Source organism: Trachinotus anak, unplaced genomic scaffold (genome assembly GCF_046630095.1).
Source record: "Trachinotus anak isolate AG129_WGS33_773 ecotype Australia unplaced genomic scaffold, CSIRO_AGI_Tana_v1 ptg000019l, whole genome shotgun sequence".
NCBI lineage: Eukaryota > Metazoa > Chordata > Actinopteri > Carangiformes > Carangidae > Trachinotus > Trachinotus anak.
Window position 1 is genome coordinate 18,481,346 of NW_027273870.1, and position 16,639 is coordinate 18,497,984.

Below are 16,639 nucleotides of genomic sequence, written 5' to 3' on the forward strand. Positions count from 1 at the left end.
TGAGAAACATCACTGGTTGCAGCCTCACAGTGGTTCTGCGATGGCACAATAGTGTTTTACTGGATTTTCTCTGTGTTGACGAATAATAGACACAGAAAAAGAAGCGATATGATAAAACACAACTTCACATATGAGCAAAATTTTTAAACTTTTTTTTTTTTGTCTTTAAGATAAGGCTGACAACATTGTTGAGATTTTACTTTAACTGGTACAAACGTTTAACAATTTTACGATGAATCAAACTATGTAAACTCAGATCATATGAAATAAATCGGGTTGGGGGGGGGGGGGCACTTGCGGTGGACCCTCCAGTCCAGCAGGCGGCGGTAAGTGAAGTCTGTAAAAACTAATGTGAAAAGAAGAAAAACACTCCAGCACAGGAATCAGGAAACCAAGTTAGTTGCAAATCGCCCGGCGGAATTGTGTTCGCGTTGATTGATTGAAGATAATCCACCTTTATCCCTCCAAAGATGTCCAAAAGACATCGCCTGGATTTGGGCGATGACTACTCCTCCAGTAAGAAGAGGTCTGACGGGTAGGTGAAGCTCCACAGTTTACATGTCTGCTTTAACCGCTCCGGTGCTAACCGACAGTTAGCCGATGCTAATTCACTTGGCTAACCATGGATGTAAAATAAGCCAAAAAAAAAAAAAAAAAAAAAAAAAGGATGTAAAATAATGTAACCTTGTCTCTTTTTGTTCAAACTCTGGTCTTAGCCGTTGCCTCTCGGCACCATCTCAATGTCACGGTATTGAATGTATTTGTTGTTAATGTAATAAAAGCTGCTGGCGTCGGCTCAAGCTAGCGCACGAAGCCTCAACGTTACCATCACCGCTGAGACACGTGTGTGTGTGTGTGTGGGGCTAACCTTACTCGGCGCGGTGCTAACAGCTCCAGCTAGCCTTTATAAACTGATTAACAGAGAGTAAAACTAGCTGCAAGGACTGTGATTTGGTTTGCGGAACAAACGGCTATCTAGATACACTTTAAAGTTATCAAACCAAGGTCTGTTGACAAAACCAATGCATTAGCATGCTAGCTAACGGCAGTCAAACAGAAAAACTTACAATTAGTTTTCTTATAGATTAATCTGCCAACAGTTTTGTACATGATATAAATTAATCGGTTTTCCAGTCTATCTTAAAATAATATTAACATCGAAACAGATTTTGTAAACTATAATCACTTCGTCCTGTTCACATCTGTCATTAAAAACAGTCCCTTCATAATGCACGTTAAATCTGAAGCTAATACGGGACTGCAGCACTCTGAGTTGACCAAATGAAGTGGCTGTACTCTTAAAAAAAAAAAAAAAAAAAATAGTGTCTTTTTAGTGTAAAAGTCTTCACACAGTGGAAGGACACTGACTAAAAGAGGGAAACTTGTACTGAAAGCTGTACAATTGAAAGACACTTACTTGAATTGTCTTATTCAGACTGCTGAGGCCTTAAATTAAATTCAGCAAAACTGTGGAATACACTTTTGCTCAAATAAAGGAGGGGTTGCGCACTTTGCCCCCCCCCCCCCACTTGCATTATGATGGGATTTTGTAGTGACCAGTAGGATTAGGAGGAATGATTACAGCAAGCTGAACCTTTTTAAATGTTCTTATGGACAGATGACTATTGCTGTAGGACAGATGTGAACTTGTCCTTTAAGCAACTAGTTGTTTGGTCTATAAATTGTCAGGAAGTGGAGAAAAAAAAATGCACAAATGTAGTAATGTTAAGTTTTATTTTAAACTGCTTTAAATAAATGATCCACCAATCATAGGCGGTTTGATCACCAGCTCCCACTGTCACAGGCGTCAAGACACTGAATCTCAAATTGCTCCTGATGGTGAGGCCAGCACCTCTGCCATCAGTGTGTGAATGTGAGGCAAATTATTAAGTGCTACATGAATGCAGCCATTTACCAATATAACCTTTATAAAAGTGAAATGTATTGTTGGGCTGTTGTAGTAGACTGCATTATTTTTAGCTTGATGTACATCATAAACTGGCAACTAAGTTTACATTAGAGCCCAACCCATAAGTCACCCAGGCCAGTGTATTGGCTAATACTAGTATATCACAGGTATATAAGTTTGAACAATCACTGAAAAGGTGATTTTAAGGGATCTTTGTTGAAAAGGAAGAATATTGCACGCTCTATTATCCAAACAAACATAAATGCTGCACATCATAACTGTCCTGAGTTGTCCTTTGAGGTAAAGGCTTGCAAACTGTCAACATGTGACATCAGCACAGTGTAGCTTCTACTGATACTTATATTTTCATAATGATTACTTGAACATTTCTGAAGGGAAATGTTCATAATGATTTACTGCCCTGATGTTGACAGGAGAGACCGGGATCGTGACAGAGACCGTGAGGACCGCTCCAGGGACAGGGACCGAGATAGGGATAGGGACCGGGACAGAGACCGGGACAGAGACCCGAAGCCTTCTATTGTGCCATCTAACAGCACAGCAGCAGGGCCAGCCTTAACCCCCGTCAAGCAGATGGTCATGCACCAGCAGATCAATCCGTTCACCAACCTACCCCACACACCGCGTTACTACGAGATCCTGAAGAAGAGGTTACAGCTTCCAGTGTGGGAGTACAAGGAAAGCTTCAGCGATATCATCACACGTCATCAGAGCTTTGTACTTGTTGGAGAGACTGGCTCTGGGAAGACGACACAGGTCTGAAATGCCAGAAAATAACCGTTGTATTATGTGCTTGACACTAAAAGCATGTGTAGTGCATACTAAAACCTTTATAACCTTTGCTTCAACCTCCAGATCCCACAATGGTGTGTGGACATGGTGAGAGGTTTGCCTGGTCCCAAGCGAGCAGTGGCCTGTACTCAGCCCAGGAGAGTGGCAGCCATGAGTGTGGCTCAAAGAGTGGCAGATGAAATGGACGTTATGCTCGGACAGGAAGTTGGTTACTCCATCCGATTTGAGGACTGTAGCTCTGCCAAGACTATACTAAAGTAAGTGATTCAGGGCTGCTAATGCACACTAACAGCTTTTTATAGAGACAGAGCAATCAGCCTTATTTGATTGAATTCAGAATGTTTTGATCTAACAAATCATGTCTGTTATTTCTACAGATACATGACTGATGGTATGTTACTAAGAGAGGCTATGAACGACCCGCTGCTGGAGCGATATGGTGTGATCATTCTGGACGAGGCCCACGAGCGAACTCTGGCCACAGACATCCTGATGGGAGTACTCAAGGAGGTGGTGCGTCAAAGACCGGATCTGAAGGTATTTGTGCATTTTTGAATAAAAATAGGAAATTTACTCTTGCCTTTTTCTTTGTGAATGTTAGTGCCAGGTGCTTTTAAAAAATAATGGCTGTTAATAAAATAAATCCACCATCTGGTTAGGACGGTTCATTGAATGACAAACAGGGCAGTTATTTGCATCTAATAAACAGTCACACATAATGAGGAATCCTACAGAATAATAGTTTCTGTTCCTCTTGATCAAACAAATTTAAAAAAAAAGTACAGAGTAACTGATGCTTGATGGACCATATCAGAGGTTGTGCATCTGGCGGCCATTTTACAATAATCATATATATTTTACATTACAGCAAACGATGAAATTTTCTTGTATTTTCCCCACTTTTTCAAGGCACAAACCGGTTTCCATTAACTTATATATGATATGAAAATGTATTGGCAGACCCTTGAAACTTGCTTGAGTTGTGTAAACCATCATACTGCTCTTCAGGTTTGCATCAAGTTTTGTGAAAGTTAAGTTGTGGTTGTGAGGTATCACAGCCCACTCTTTCTAAATCAGTCTGCAGTGACACTGTTTTGCCACCAAGTGACAGTGGAGCATTAACAAAAATTAAGGGAAACTTGATATTCACTAGTTTAAATTAGAGTTAAGTTAGAATTTGCTAATAGATGTTAACACCTTATAGAAGTGAATGACTATATGTTTGAAAATAGTCAACAAAACTGTAAAGTATGTTTTGTAGGTTAGGGGCTAAAACTCAGAAAACACTGTGGTTATGGTCCTTTTTAAGCAAATATTATTAGAAAAAGAAACATGAGCTATGTTTCCTTCACGGACAGGTGATAGTGATGAGTGCCACACTAGATGCCGGGAAGTTCCAGATCTACTTCGATAACTGTCCCCTGCTGACTATTCCTGGGCGTACACACCCTGTGGAAATCTTCTACACCCCTGAGCCTGAGCGAGACTACCTTGAGGCAGCAATTCGCACTGTCATCCAGATTCATATGTGTGAGGAAGATGAAGGTGACTGCCTTCTCTTTCTCACTGGTCAAGAGGTAAGACTTGTGACACTGATATTGCTAGTCCATTTGGAAGCCTCATTATTGTCATGTCAGTCTGTGTCTTGAACAGCAAAATGAACTCTAACCTGCTTTCAGGAAATTGATGAGGCCTGCAAACGGATCAAGCGTGAGGTAGATGACCTTGGACCTGAAGTTGGAGACATAAAAATCATTCCACTGTATTCCACGTTGCCACCACAGCAGCAGCAAAGGATTTTTGAGCCTCCTCCTCCAAGGAAGCCCAATGGCGCAATAGGAAGAAAGGTACATTTTGAAAAACAACTTCCCATGGTGTATCCATTTGCAGGATCAGATATTGATAATAGATAATAGATGTCTGACAGACTGTTGTTGTTTTCTTCTTCTTAGGTCGTGGTGTCAACAAACATTGCTGAGACCTCACTGACAATTGACGGTGTGGTGTTTGTCATTGATCCTGGATTCGCCAAACAAAAGGTGATTTACTCTTACATATTTTTTCCTATATAAAATCGTAGAGTTGGTTAGCGTCATCCTGCCATACTTGTTAGTATAAATTTAGATATGTTTTCTTGCTCACTAGTGGTCCCTTTTTTCGTGGTCACAATGTAAAAACATGCACATCTCAGGTCTATTTGGCGTAACCATTGTTTCAAATGTGCGTCCAGGTGTACAATCCTCGTATTAGGGTCGAGTCTTTGCTCGTCACGGCCATCAGTAAAGCTTCAGCCCAGCAGAGGGCAGGACGAGCTGGCAGAACACGTCCAGGAAAATGCTTCCGCCTCTACACAGAAAAGGCCTACAAAACAGAGATGCAGGCAAGTCACCACAGTTACGCGAACAGGAGGCCAAAAAACACTCAAAAACATACTTGTGTCGGTCCAATTTTTCATTGGCTCCATGTAGTTTACCTCCCCAGAATTATACTATCAGATACAATTATATTGTTCGATGCATTTAACATGGTAATCATCACTCTCCAGGATAACACGTACCCTGAGATTCTTCGATCCAACTTGGGATCTGTTGTGCTGCAGCTGAAAAAGCTCGGTATTGATGACCTGGTGCACTTTGACTTCATGGATCCACCTGGTGAGTCAGTCTGCATTAAAGAATACCAACACATCCAAAGGTCACTAGTTGGGCATGACCTTGACCCTGACCCTCCCTTGCTCCCACCACAGCTCCTGAAACACTGATGAGGGCCCTTGAACTGCTGAATTACCTCGCAGCTCTCAACGATGACGGTGACCTGACGGAGCTGGGCTCCATGATGGCGGAGTTTCCGCTGGACCCCCAGCTGGCTAAGATGGTCATTGCCAGCTGCGAGTTTAACTGCTCTAATGAGATCCTTTCCATTACTGCCATGCTGTCAGGTAATGCCCAGGACTGGGCTGACATCTTCCTTGCCTTCTGTGGGCCCAGTTTCTTGGGGTTAAAAACACAACTCTTCACTGGTGGTGGTGAAAAGAAGTGTCCCACCTAGAATGTAGTTGTGTGCAGCATTTTAGTACATAAAATTTATTCAATCTCAATATCTCAAGTAAATATATAGCAACAAAGTAGTGGCCCAGTGTCGTAAGAAAATGCTTCTTGGTGGCAATTTTTTTTTCCTTTTTAAAATGCACACAGACCATTTGAGTTTCAATTGAAATTCAATTGAATGCCCTCATTACGTGGTATTTGAGATTGTTTGGGGAATAGTGTGTAGTTTATTTAAGAGTTGTGCAACATTTGAAGTTTTGATGAAACAATATTTGAGTTTTGAAACAGGAAGAGAAACATTAAAGCTCTCCTTGGTCTGACAGTCAATTTTTTTTGGACTGTTAATTTTAGGTTTTAATTTATGGCCATAATATGTACAGTATGTTTAGTGGATAGGGCAGGCACCACTTAAATTTTTTCATATTCGTGACATGTATCTGAATTTTCTTTTCATTGAAATAATGCATTGTGAATTTTTACTGTTATTATTTTATATAGTAATCATGTGTAGCCTGTAAGTATTTTCATTATCTGCTCTCTTAAAGCCCTAAACCCATTGTGTCTCAATACCAACAAGTTAATTTTCTGAATCTTGAAAAGTTAAACATTGCTGGTGTGCCTAACACTTTGTAGTTGTGTGAAAACTCTTGTTTTACAGATGTGGTTAAATGACCCCCTCTCTACGAGCTAATAGCCAATACAGTTGGGAATGACCATGAGAAAAGACTGCAGCCCCCTTTGATAGAGCTTGTGGTCCTGCCCTGTCCCAACGCAGTGTCGAGTGCCCTAGCATCATAGGCTTTGCTCCATTTTTCTGTGAATGTTTGACTCATCCCTATGGGCGGCTTTGTTGGGGCCCATACCAACCTTGTTTAGTCCCACAGTGTTTTGTCCGCCCCACCGAGGCTAAGAAGGCAGCAGACGAGTCCAAGATGAGGTTTGCTCACATCGACGGAGACCACTTGACGCTGCTCAACGTCTACCACGCCTTCAAACAAAGTGAGCACCAGTCTGAGTTCTGCTCTGTGTTCCTGTGTTTTGCCTTTATCATGTTGCAACACTGAAACACTTGCACTAATAACACTGAAGCTGCATTTATTGACTTTATGGCTACTTTGGGTGCAACAGAACAAGCTGAAATAAGCAGACAGTAACATGAATATTCATTTTGAGTCCAGTGTTTAGTCTAAACCAGCTCATGAGGAAACTATGTCCTTAGCTTCAGCTACAGCTAGAAAACACGTTTAGAGTGAAGGTGGGGGCCAGAAAGCCCAAACATTGCCCAAAAACACACCAAATCGCTTCATAGACCACATTTGGTCAATAATTCTCTGTCTCTCTGCAAGTGACCTTTTTTACATTGTACATTTTATCCATACTTATCGATTCGTGCAGCTCTGAGTTTGCTGTAAAAAATAACATCAAAAGCTTCCCTTTCCCATTTTGAAAGTGTAAAGTCCTGACACTTAACTAAATTTCTGAATCGCTGTGATACTTTTTCCAGACCACGAGTCTAACCAGTGGTGCTATGACAACTTTGTCAACTACCGTTCACTGATGTCTGCCGACAACGTGCGGCAGCAGCTGTCCAGGATCATGGACCGCTTCAACCTGCCCCGTCGGAGCACTGAGTTCACCAGCAGAGATTACTACATCAACATCCGAAAGGCGCTCTGCACCGGCTTCTTCATGCAGGTGAGCACACCAGGGTGCCTGCAATATTTAAAGGCAGTACACAAACATTTAATAAATACACACTATAATGTAGTTCCAAGTAAAAATAATGACGTTTTTGAGAGGTTATAAGTGTACGGTAATTTCCAACATTTATAACATCGCTTTGAAAATGTGTTTATGTTGATGTATGTACCTCACAACTGTATTTTACGATTCGTTATCTGTTTATACAGGAGCTTCCACTTATGGATGCACACAGGAGATGTAGTTGTTGACTAATGCATTCCTAAACAACAAAACAGTGTTTATATACTGCTTATAGATATTAAACAAGGGGACTCCAAGATGTATTTAGAAGAATATGCTTAAATGTGCACCACAGTTTGCGATCAGTTTGTTCACTAACTTGTCAAAGTCCCTCTGCATGTTCTTTTTACATTGACTTTTGCTCAATTCTGCAGGTGGCTCATTTGGAGCGCACAGGTCATTACCTCACAGTGAAAGATAACCAAGTGGTCCAGCTTCACCCATCTACAGTCCTGGACCACAAGCCCGAGTGGGTGCTCTACAATGAATTTGTCCTCACTACCAAGAACTACATCCGCACTTGCACAGACATCAAGCCAGAGTGGTACGTGTCCAGCAATTCGAACTTTTTACGAATACAGGTTCCTCACAATGAATCACTGTAAGTGAGCTTTGATTGTACATGATCTCATTCACAGAATTATTCATGTTCCTCTTTCTTTGGTTACAGGCTGGTGAAGATTGCACCCCAGTACTATGACATGAGTAACTTCCCACAATGTGAAGCAAAAAGACAGCTGGAGCGAATCATTGCCAAACTAGAGAGCAAGGAGTATTCCCAGTACTGAACAATAGCCAAGAAGTGTCCTGGAAAACAACTGCGTACTATAGTTTTAGATCTTTCTGTATCATTGTATCTTAATGTTTAAAATTTGGCATTTTGATTTTTATAATTTGTTTGCTTTTTCTTTTTTTTCCCCTTTTCCCATCAATGTTAATTCTGTAACTAAGTGTATTGTCAGATGAGATATCCGCAGCGAATATTAGACCTGGCTATAAAAGATTTTCAAAAGGAATATCAGTAACATGTCATTTAGATGTGATTGACTTTCCTTTAGGGGATTACTGAATAAAACAGAATTGTGCTTGCTTTGTTTCTTTAATAAAGGAGCTTTGACTTAATTTCTGTGTAGATATTAATTAGTAGAACCTGTTACTGCAACAGTTGTTTGGTCCATACAAGAGTTTTGATGTTTCACTTTTGTGCTGAGATATAAATTTGGTTAATATTTGAGTAAATAAACAGAACCAATATACAGGTTAATATGGGCACTATACTGTTTAAGTACATAATATTACTTTGTCATACAGATTACCAATTTATTGATACTTGATATATTGGTTCTTTAAAATTCTCAGCAGCCAGATTGTCACATCAACTTACCTTTTTTGTATAACCCAACATGGAGTTCAGTTTATAATGTAATCCACTGTACAGATAAAATATTGAGTGTTTTCTGTTTCAAATCTTCAGGGAACAAAATCACATCTGAGCCACTTTCATTAAAAGACTTTATCACAAATGCACATATTGTATATAATTCACTGGTAACCCTTTTACTTCAAGTTCCCCTGTTCATCATTTACAGAATAAACAGTCTACGAGCATTTAATAAATGGTTTATAACACTCTACACTATAGTCGAATGCTAGAAGGACATTGGACAATGTGAAATTAACTTAAATCTGCTTACTGTTATGTTTAAGTATGGGACTTACAGTAAAGTGATGCAAATTTATCTAATTAAAGTGATTCCCATCCTCTGGGTTACAGCGTAAAATGTAGAGGTCAAGATCTCATAACAATGGAAGACACACTCTTCCAACCAGCCAAACAATCTATATATTCTGCTTCAAGAATAAACTGCACATGCATTCACAGATGCTTAACTGAATGTGCACCAGTGACAGTGTTTACTACCACTGCTCTTCAATATCCTCTATGGTCTCTGGCAGGCACCTGTTGCGTGTCTCTGGCAGCATTCTTGCCACTAAAGCCCCGGCTGTAGCTGCACAGAACAGGACAACTTGGGGCAGTTCCTTCCAGATATCATCCAGTAAGAGGATCAGAGGAGCCACAGCTACACCAAGTCGAGCCATGAAAGAGTTGTAGCCCATACCGTTCTGCCTGTAAGAAACATAGACATTGCCCTTGACAATGATTTTGATTTGTGTAGGTAGAAAAAAAAAACTAACCTATCCATTGTCCTGCTATGTTGATATAGGAGAGGCTGTTGGGACAAAGTTAAAAAGAAAGGCATGCACAGTTACCTTATTACAGTGGGATAGAGCTCAGAGCTGTAGAGCACAATTGTTGCAAAAGATGCTGAGGAAAACCCTTTTCCAACGATTGCTACCGCTGTTCTCACAACAGACATATCTGTGAGAGGAATATAAATTTCTTATTATTTCAGCAGATTTTCATGATGAAAATACTAGAATTCCTTATATACTCTGGTTAACAATGAATGTAAACTCTGTAATTGAATCAAAATGATCTAAGGCTTGGAAGTCTGTTGAAATGAATAATTATCTAGATTACCTTTAGGTACCACAATGTTGATTCCAAGACAGACGGCAGCCAACAGCAGAGATCCCGTCTCAGTGCGTCGCCTGCCAATCTTATCCAGTGAGTAGTAAACTAATGTTTTGGCTGGGAGCTCAATTAAAGCGTAGGTAAACTGAGTGAGATAGATATTTAGCCCAAAGCCTGTGATGTTGAAGCTGATGCCATAGAACGTAGTTGCCACACAAAACCTAGAGATAAAGAAAGCGTAAAGTCATGAACATGATGATTTACAACCTTAATCCATTGACTCAATTCGCGGTGGGAATACCGACCACACTGTGCCAGTGCGCAGGGCCAGTTTCCTCATCTTGGGCGTTCGTATCAGATCGAGGTATGAATAGGTCCGATCTCTTTTCTCTGTCACAACAATAGTGGATAGTGTCTGAAAGAATGCAAAGAAGCATTATTCCTTGAGCCATCTGATAAACAATTAAAGGATTAATAACTATAAAAGTATAATAGCACAAAAGTAATTGTTATCTGGAAGATTGCAGGCCCAAGACTATTTTGTTGATTTTTAGTTCTCTTGATTTAAACCTGCAGTGCAGAACATTTGTCTCCCCCCTCTGGAAGTGAGAGTAAGAGTTTCTTTTTCACCTGGAGCATCAGAAACTTTTCTTGGACACTTCCTAGGTTTTTCCGCCATAAGCTCCACCATACTCCTAGTTGCCGTAGCCTACTCCATCTTCGTCGCTACGCTTAGCTCCCATCTTCAGCTCTGTCAAACCATTTATTGCTGGCTGAGGTAAAATGTATTGCTACAAGTGCACAAGTGAATGTTGCCACAGACGCCAAATTTTAAAACTCCAGTATACTGTGAAATACAGAGAGATTTACCTGGTGCTGATAGGCTTAATCAACATAGTGTGAACTTGTTTGCCAAGGTCTTGAATGTTCATTTATATAAAAAAGTCCCGCACTCCAGCTTTAACAGTCATCTGCTGTGCAACATGCTAACCTCTGTTTTAAGTGTGTGAGTTAACTCCTCTTTTCGGTTCATCGTGGCACATCTTTTCAAATACATCTGAGCTTGCTCCAGCTTTCCATTGGCAATGAGCCACCTAGCCGACTCTGGCATCCACCTAATGTTGAAGGCAAAGATGTTTTTTAGTCCTAATGTATTACACGGCAATAACTTCTATTGCATATTTAAATTAAAAACATACACCATAACCAGCCACAACCTCACTAAATGAATGCCAAGTCTGTTTGACGTAACACTCTCATTTTTAGAGTCATACCTCCACGTGACAATGGCCAAGATTAGAGGTGATGTGACACTAACAATCAGCCACCGCCAATCATTCACAAAGTAGGCAATAGCTGCAAATACTGTGTTCCCAAATGTCCATGACATGCTGTCGATCACTCCCACCAGTTTCCTGTGCTCAACGTCCACCCACTCCACACCTGCAAAGAGCAAACATCTCATCACTTACTTTGCAAGGATCATATGTCAGAAAAAAACCTTTTCTATGACTTCAATACTTCTAATCTTTTTTTTTCTATGGACCTGCATTTTGTGGTCTGGGCTTCTGAGGTGATGTGTTAAGATAACAGAGCAGAAATTATTTACTAAGGACTGCTGAGACAATGACGATGCCAGTGATGCAAAACCCAGTGAAGAACCTCAGCACGGCGAACATCACATAGGATGAAGAAAAAGCACTTGCAATGGCAAACAGCATCCCAGACACATACGACACCAACAGCATGATCCTTCGGCCAAACCTGTGGAAAGGCAGGAAGTCTCCAAAGTTAATATTTGTGATTGGTTGAAACACTCGGTAATCATATTTTTTTAAAGTTGAAAATTGTGATACTTGTCACTCAAACTTCCAAATGTCACCGCTCCAAACATCACTCCAATGAAGAAGATGGTTGCAGTTGCTTTGTTTTTTCCTCTTCTATCACACACCAGGTCCCACTTGTACGAGCAAATAAAGAGACAGAACAAGTTCACTCTTAACACAAGTGACTTCTTCATAAAACATAAAACATAAAACATCATATATATATATATATATATATATATATATATATATATATATATATATATATATATGATGGTGGACACAATACATGTTGTTTAGTTATATATGTACAAATAAAAAGTTGTCTAAGTCACCTGTGAAGTCAGAGTAGATTTGAAGGTTGTGTTATCGTATACCCATCCGTTCTGGCACAGCACTGTGGGTAGGTCGGTGGGGTTGGAGGAGTTGAGCAGCAGCTGATACTGCGGCTCTGTGAACATCTGACAGGAGCTTAGAGTCCCATCCTCCTGGACTGGAATACTGACAACAAGCCTCTCTGCCTGCGATAAATTCCTAAAAATATCTCCATCATCTAGCGAGCTGATGTCGCAGTGGTGAGAGGGAACAGCCGCTATAAAGTTGTTAAGCATGAAGTGGCAGGGCAGTGTGAAGCGGCCAATAAAGCTGATTACAATGATCATTATCTGAAATCTTCCAAATCCATTGATATCAGCAAGGACATTCTCAAACTTCATTGTGGCCTCTCTCTGTGTGCAGAATGTCTTCCTTTGAAATTAAAAAGAAAAAATGCTCATACATCCATGCGTGTACACTAAAAAGAAGTGAACCGCAAACTTGAATCAAAGACCCAACAAGGCAACCTTTGGTGTTTTACTATGACAAGAGGTGAAATTGGTGAATATTTTACCACTAAAATAACTTGTCTGGGTCGCTGTGACGCATTCGTGGTAATAGTTAAAGCAGAGTCCTCACTCCACCCTTTGTTGGAATGAATCATTTACTCATCATTTACTGGTCATGGCTCATGTAGTGACTAAAAGAATGAGACTGTGGATGCAAGTAGTCAAAATGAGTATCCTTCACAAAGTGACTGGATGCACCCTTAGATGAACGGTGACAAGCTCAGACAACTGGATTAAAAGTAGCCATGAGGTGGTAGTTTTGCGCATCTGACTATGATGTGTCTGTTTCCCTGTGGAGGTATCCTGATCATGTCAAACTGAGAGGAGACCCTCCAGCAGACTCATGCAGTTATTCAATCAGCCAATCACATGGCAGCTGGAAATACATACAGTCATTCAGAGACAGGTCAGGAGCTTCAGTTAATGTTCACATCAAACATCTGAATGAGGAAAAATGTGATCTCAGTGACTTTGACCGTGGAATGATTGGTGGAGCCAGACTGGCTGGTTTGAGGATTTCTGAAACTGCTGACCTCCTGGGATTTTCAGTCTGTAGGGTTTAATCAGAATGGTGTGAAAAACAAAACAAAGTGAAAAAAGACAAAAAACAAAAAAAGACATTCAATGATTGGCAGTTCTGCAGACAGAAACACCTTGTTGATGTAAGAGGTCAGAGGAGAGTAGCCAGACTGGCTGGAGCTGAAAGAAAAGCTATGGTAACTTAGATCACCACTTTTTACAAATGTAGTAGGCAGAAAAGGATCTCAGAATGAACAACATGTCAAACCTTGAGGCAGATGAGCTACAACAGCAGAAGATCACATCAGGTTCCACTCCTTTCAGTCAAGAACAGGAATCTGTTGCTGCAGTGGGCACAGGCTCACCAAAACTGGACAGTTGAAGACAGAAGTATGTAGCCAGGTCTGGATTTCTGCTGAGGTACGCAGATGGTGGGGTCCATGTGACTGGATGGACCCAACCTGCCTTGCGTCATCAGTCCAGGCTGGTGGTGGTAATGGCGTTGGGGATGTTTTCGTGGCACACTTTGAGTGCCTTAACACCAATCAATCATTGTTTGAATCTGAGTTTTGCTGCCGATCATGTGCAGATCTTATCATATCATCTTTGTAGCCACAAGTTGCCCTTCTTCTAATGACTACTTCTAGCAGTCATCTCAAACTGGTTTCATGAACATTACAATGAGCTCAATGTACATCAGTGGCCTCACCAATCACCAGATCTAAATCCAATAGAACTTCAGTTTTTCAAAAAGTCACACACTTACATTGATCATTTACCTTGAGGGAGAAACATTTTGCAGATTATACACAGTCCAGTCAGAACAAGTGTTCTGGCCTGACTCAACCTTTGACCTATTGTCTTTAAGGGGAAAAAGATAAATGCTTTTGTTGGCATTTCAATTGCACCGTAGACGAACTCTGTGACATATATGTTCGCACCAAACCCATTGACATTCAAGCTGATTCCATAATAAGTAAGGGCTACTACTCATAAAGATTTACCATTCTCAATTTGAGCAACAATAACAAATTATACATTTTTTGTAAGCTTTAGAAGATAGAATTAGAAGATAAGACCAATCCTACATATATACAGTACAGTACCACACAATGCCAGTAAGTAGAGTTAGTCTCCTCATTCTGGGAGTCTTCACAAGATCCGAAAAGGAATATTTTCTGTTTTCATTTTCTACAAGTACTACTTTGGACAGGATCTGGAGAGTAAAAAGAAGTAAGTTTGGTCAGAGTCAGGAAAAGTGACGAGCATCAAATTTTGACTGGAAATAAACACAGATTTTGTAAAATGTTGTACCTTGGGCTTTAGATCAGCCATGAACTGCTCTCTGTGGTTGACTTGCTCAGGTAATAATGAGCACTATTGAGCTTTCCATTGCTTATAAGCCACCTGGCAGACTCAGGGAGCCACCTGTAACAAAATTTATTTTGATAAAGGACAGATTTTTTCATATAAACTCATGAGTCACACCCCTGCCTAATCAAAACTAAAAGTGTGGATCAGGATCTTTAAAAATTGTGAAATTGTTTTGAATTTACAAAAATGCTTTTTATTGACACAAAACTGGCAAATATTTATGGGATAACTACAGTATATGCCAATATACAGGACAATAACTGTATGGAAGTGATTTTGCCTTACCAGCAACAGACCATTGCCAGAAACAGTGGGGCAGTTACTGTGGCAGTCAGATACCTCCAGTCATTCACAAAATAGGCCACAACAGGCACAAAGTTTTACATTATGAAAATTTACCACATGCAGCTGAACTAATGTTTGTTTTGTTTTCCCAAAAATTACACAAATAAAGGACAGAATATAACATAAAACTCACAAAGGGCAATGGTGATTATATTCAAACAATTCGAAAAACCAGTGAAGAACCTCATGACAGCAAAAACAGTGATATTGTATGAGAAAGTACTTGCAAACCGGAAGACTGTGGTCATCACATAGGACAACAGAAGTGTTCTTTTTCTGCCAAACCTGTGAGACAAAAAAATTAGAGATAAGTAATTGGTTAATAATTTGTTTGATCCAATATCCTGGATAATACACAATGTGTTCAGAAGAAGTTGTGAAAGCACTTTATTTGGCTATACCAATATATTCCTTCTGTGTCTACAGTGTGAAAAAGAAAAATAGATGGTCCATGTATGGTTTTCAGTCAGCTTTATGGTCACAACTGCACTGGCTCCACTACTATCTATAACAAAATTTTGCATAGCTGATACCTTGCAGGACAACATTTGGACTCAGTGCAAGGCGTCTAATGCAAACTAAAACTATAATCACAATAATTCTATTCATGTTTTCAATGTATGAGTTACTCTCATGTATTTGTGTGAAAAAACCCAAGTGAAGTAGAGTAAAGGTGTGAAGGTGTCTGATTTGAGAGCGGAAGACATGAGCACCTGTCACTAAGATATCCAAATACTGCTGCTCCAGGCAAGAAAAGAAAATATCATGGCTGTGGCTCTGTTCACTCTTCTCTTATCACAAACCAGATCCCACTATTGAATGAACAAAGACAATAGATAAAAAAGTGAAGAATAAAGTTAAATTTGGAAGTGGTATTTGTTTAATGCTTTGTATATGTAAAAAAATAAAAAATAAAAAATAAAATAAAACTCACCTCTGTGGCCAGAGTGGATTTGAAGGTGGTGTTATTGTGCACCCATCCATTCTGGCATGACACTGTGGTTAGGCCAGTAATATTGGAGGAGTTGAGCAGCAGCTGATACCGAAGCTCTTCAAACATCTGACAAGAGCCTGAGGAGTCCCATCCTCCTCAACTGGAATACTGACAACAGGCTTCTCTTCAAGGGATAAATTCCTGAAAACAGCTCCATCATCCAGAAAACTGATGTCGCAGGGGTGAGAGTGAAAATCGCAATGACTCCATCCCGAAAATAAGTAATGCAACACTTCCAATTTGGAGTGAAGCTCAGAGAGTAATAAAAAATATCACAAAGGACACAAGATATAAGTTTGAAAGTGAGGCATTAGCCTTTTGCATAATGTTAAATGCTGCAGGTTAATGGTCAGCTCTTATAATGTGTAGTGAGGTAATGAAAACAGACAATTTGTGCTCACTCAGCTGGATAAAAATAGTCTGGCAAGTAACATATTTTTTAAAAATGATTGGTAATCATTTGCTAATGACTGCCTGTTAACAAAGTTGTTATTATATATTGTCTTCTTTCACCGTACCTCCCTCTACATTAAGTACCCAATAAGGTTTTTATTGTTACCCAGTATATACTAAATATTTACACAATAATTTGTGGGCAATAATCTGAAGTGTTACCACCAAGGTTAGC

The 16,639-nt window shown here is 40.0% G+C and overlaps 2 protein-coding genes and 1 pseudogene across 2 annotated transcripts; 1 reads left to right on the forward strand and 2 right to left on the reverse strand.

The window, feature by feature from the left end:
* Nucleotides 1-356: 356 nt before the first annotated feature.
* Nucleotides 357-8,655, forward strand: LOC139637118 (ATP-dependent RNA helicase DHX15). Its single transcript, XM_071505665.1, has 14 exons — nucleotides 357-535; nucleotides 2,344-2,686; nucleotides 2,786-2,979; nucleotides 3,100-3,259; nucleotides 4,081-4,299; nucleotides 4,402-4,569; nucleotides 4,675-4,761; nucleotides 4,953-5,102; nucleotides 5,268-5,376; nucleotides 5,469-5,660; nucleotides 6,646-6,768; nucleotides 7,274-7,464; nucleotides 7,908-8,077; nucleotides 8,204-8,655. The coding sequence occupies exons 1-14, from the start codon at nucleotides 471-473 to the stop codon at nucleotides 8,319-8,321; spliced, it is 2,289 nt and encodes a 762-aa protein (XP_071361766.1). The 5' UTR covers nucleotides 357-470; the 3' UTR covers nucleotides 8,322-8,655.
* Nucleotides 8,656-9,031: 376 nt separating this feature from the next.
* LOC139637121 (solute carrier family 22 member 7-like) lies at nucleotides 9,032-12,743 on the reverse strand. The gene is made up of 9 exons (XM_071505671.1): nucleotides 12,231-12,743; nucleotides 11,926-12,029; nucleotides 11,679-11,833; nucleotides 11,344-11,512; nucleotides 11,061-11,184; nucleotides 10,375-10,484; nucleotides 10,076-10,290; nucleotides 9,805-9,913; nucleotides 9,032-9,661 (listed from the first exon to the last, which is right to left on the reverse strand). The coding sequence occupies exons 1-9, from the start codon at nucleotides 12,609-12,611 to the stop codon at nucleotides 9,451-9,453; spliced, it is 1,578 nt and encodes a 525-aa protein (XP_071361772.1). The 5' UTR covers nucleotides 12,612-12,743; the 3' UTR covers nucleotides 9,032-9,450.
* Nucleotides 12,744-13,982: 1,239 nt separating this feature from the next.
* Nucleotides 13,983-16,077, reverse strand: LOC139636075 (solute carrier family 22 member 7-like; annotated as a pseudogene).
* Between the last annotated feature and the right edge of the window lie 562 nt (nucleotides 16,078-16,639).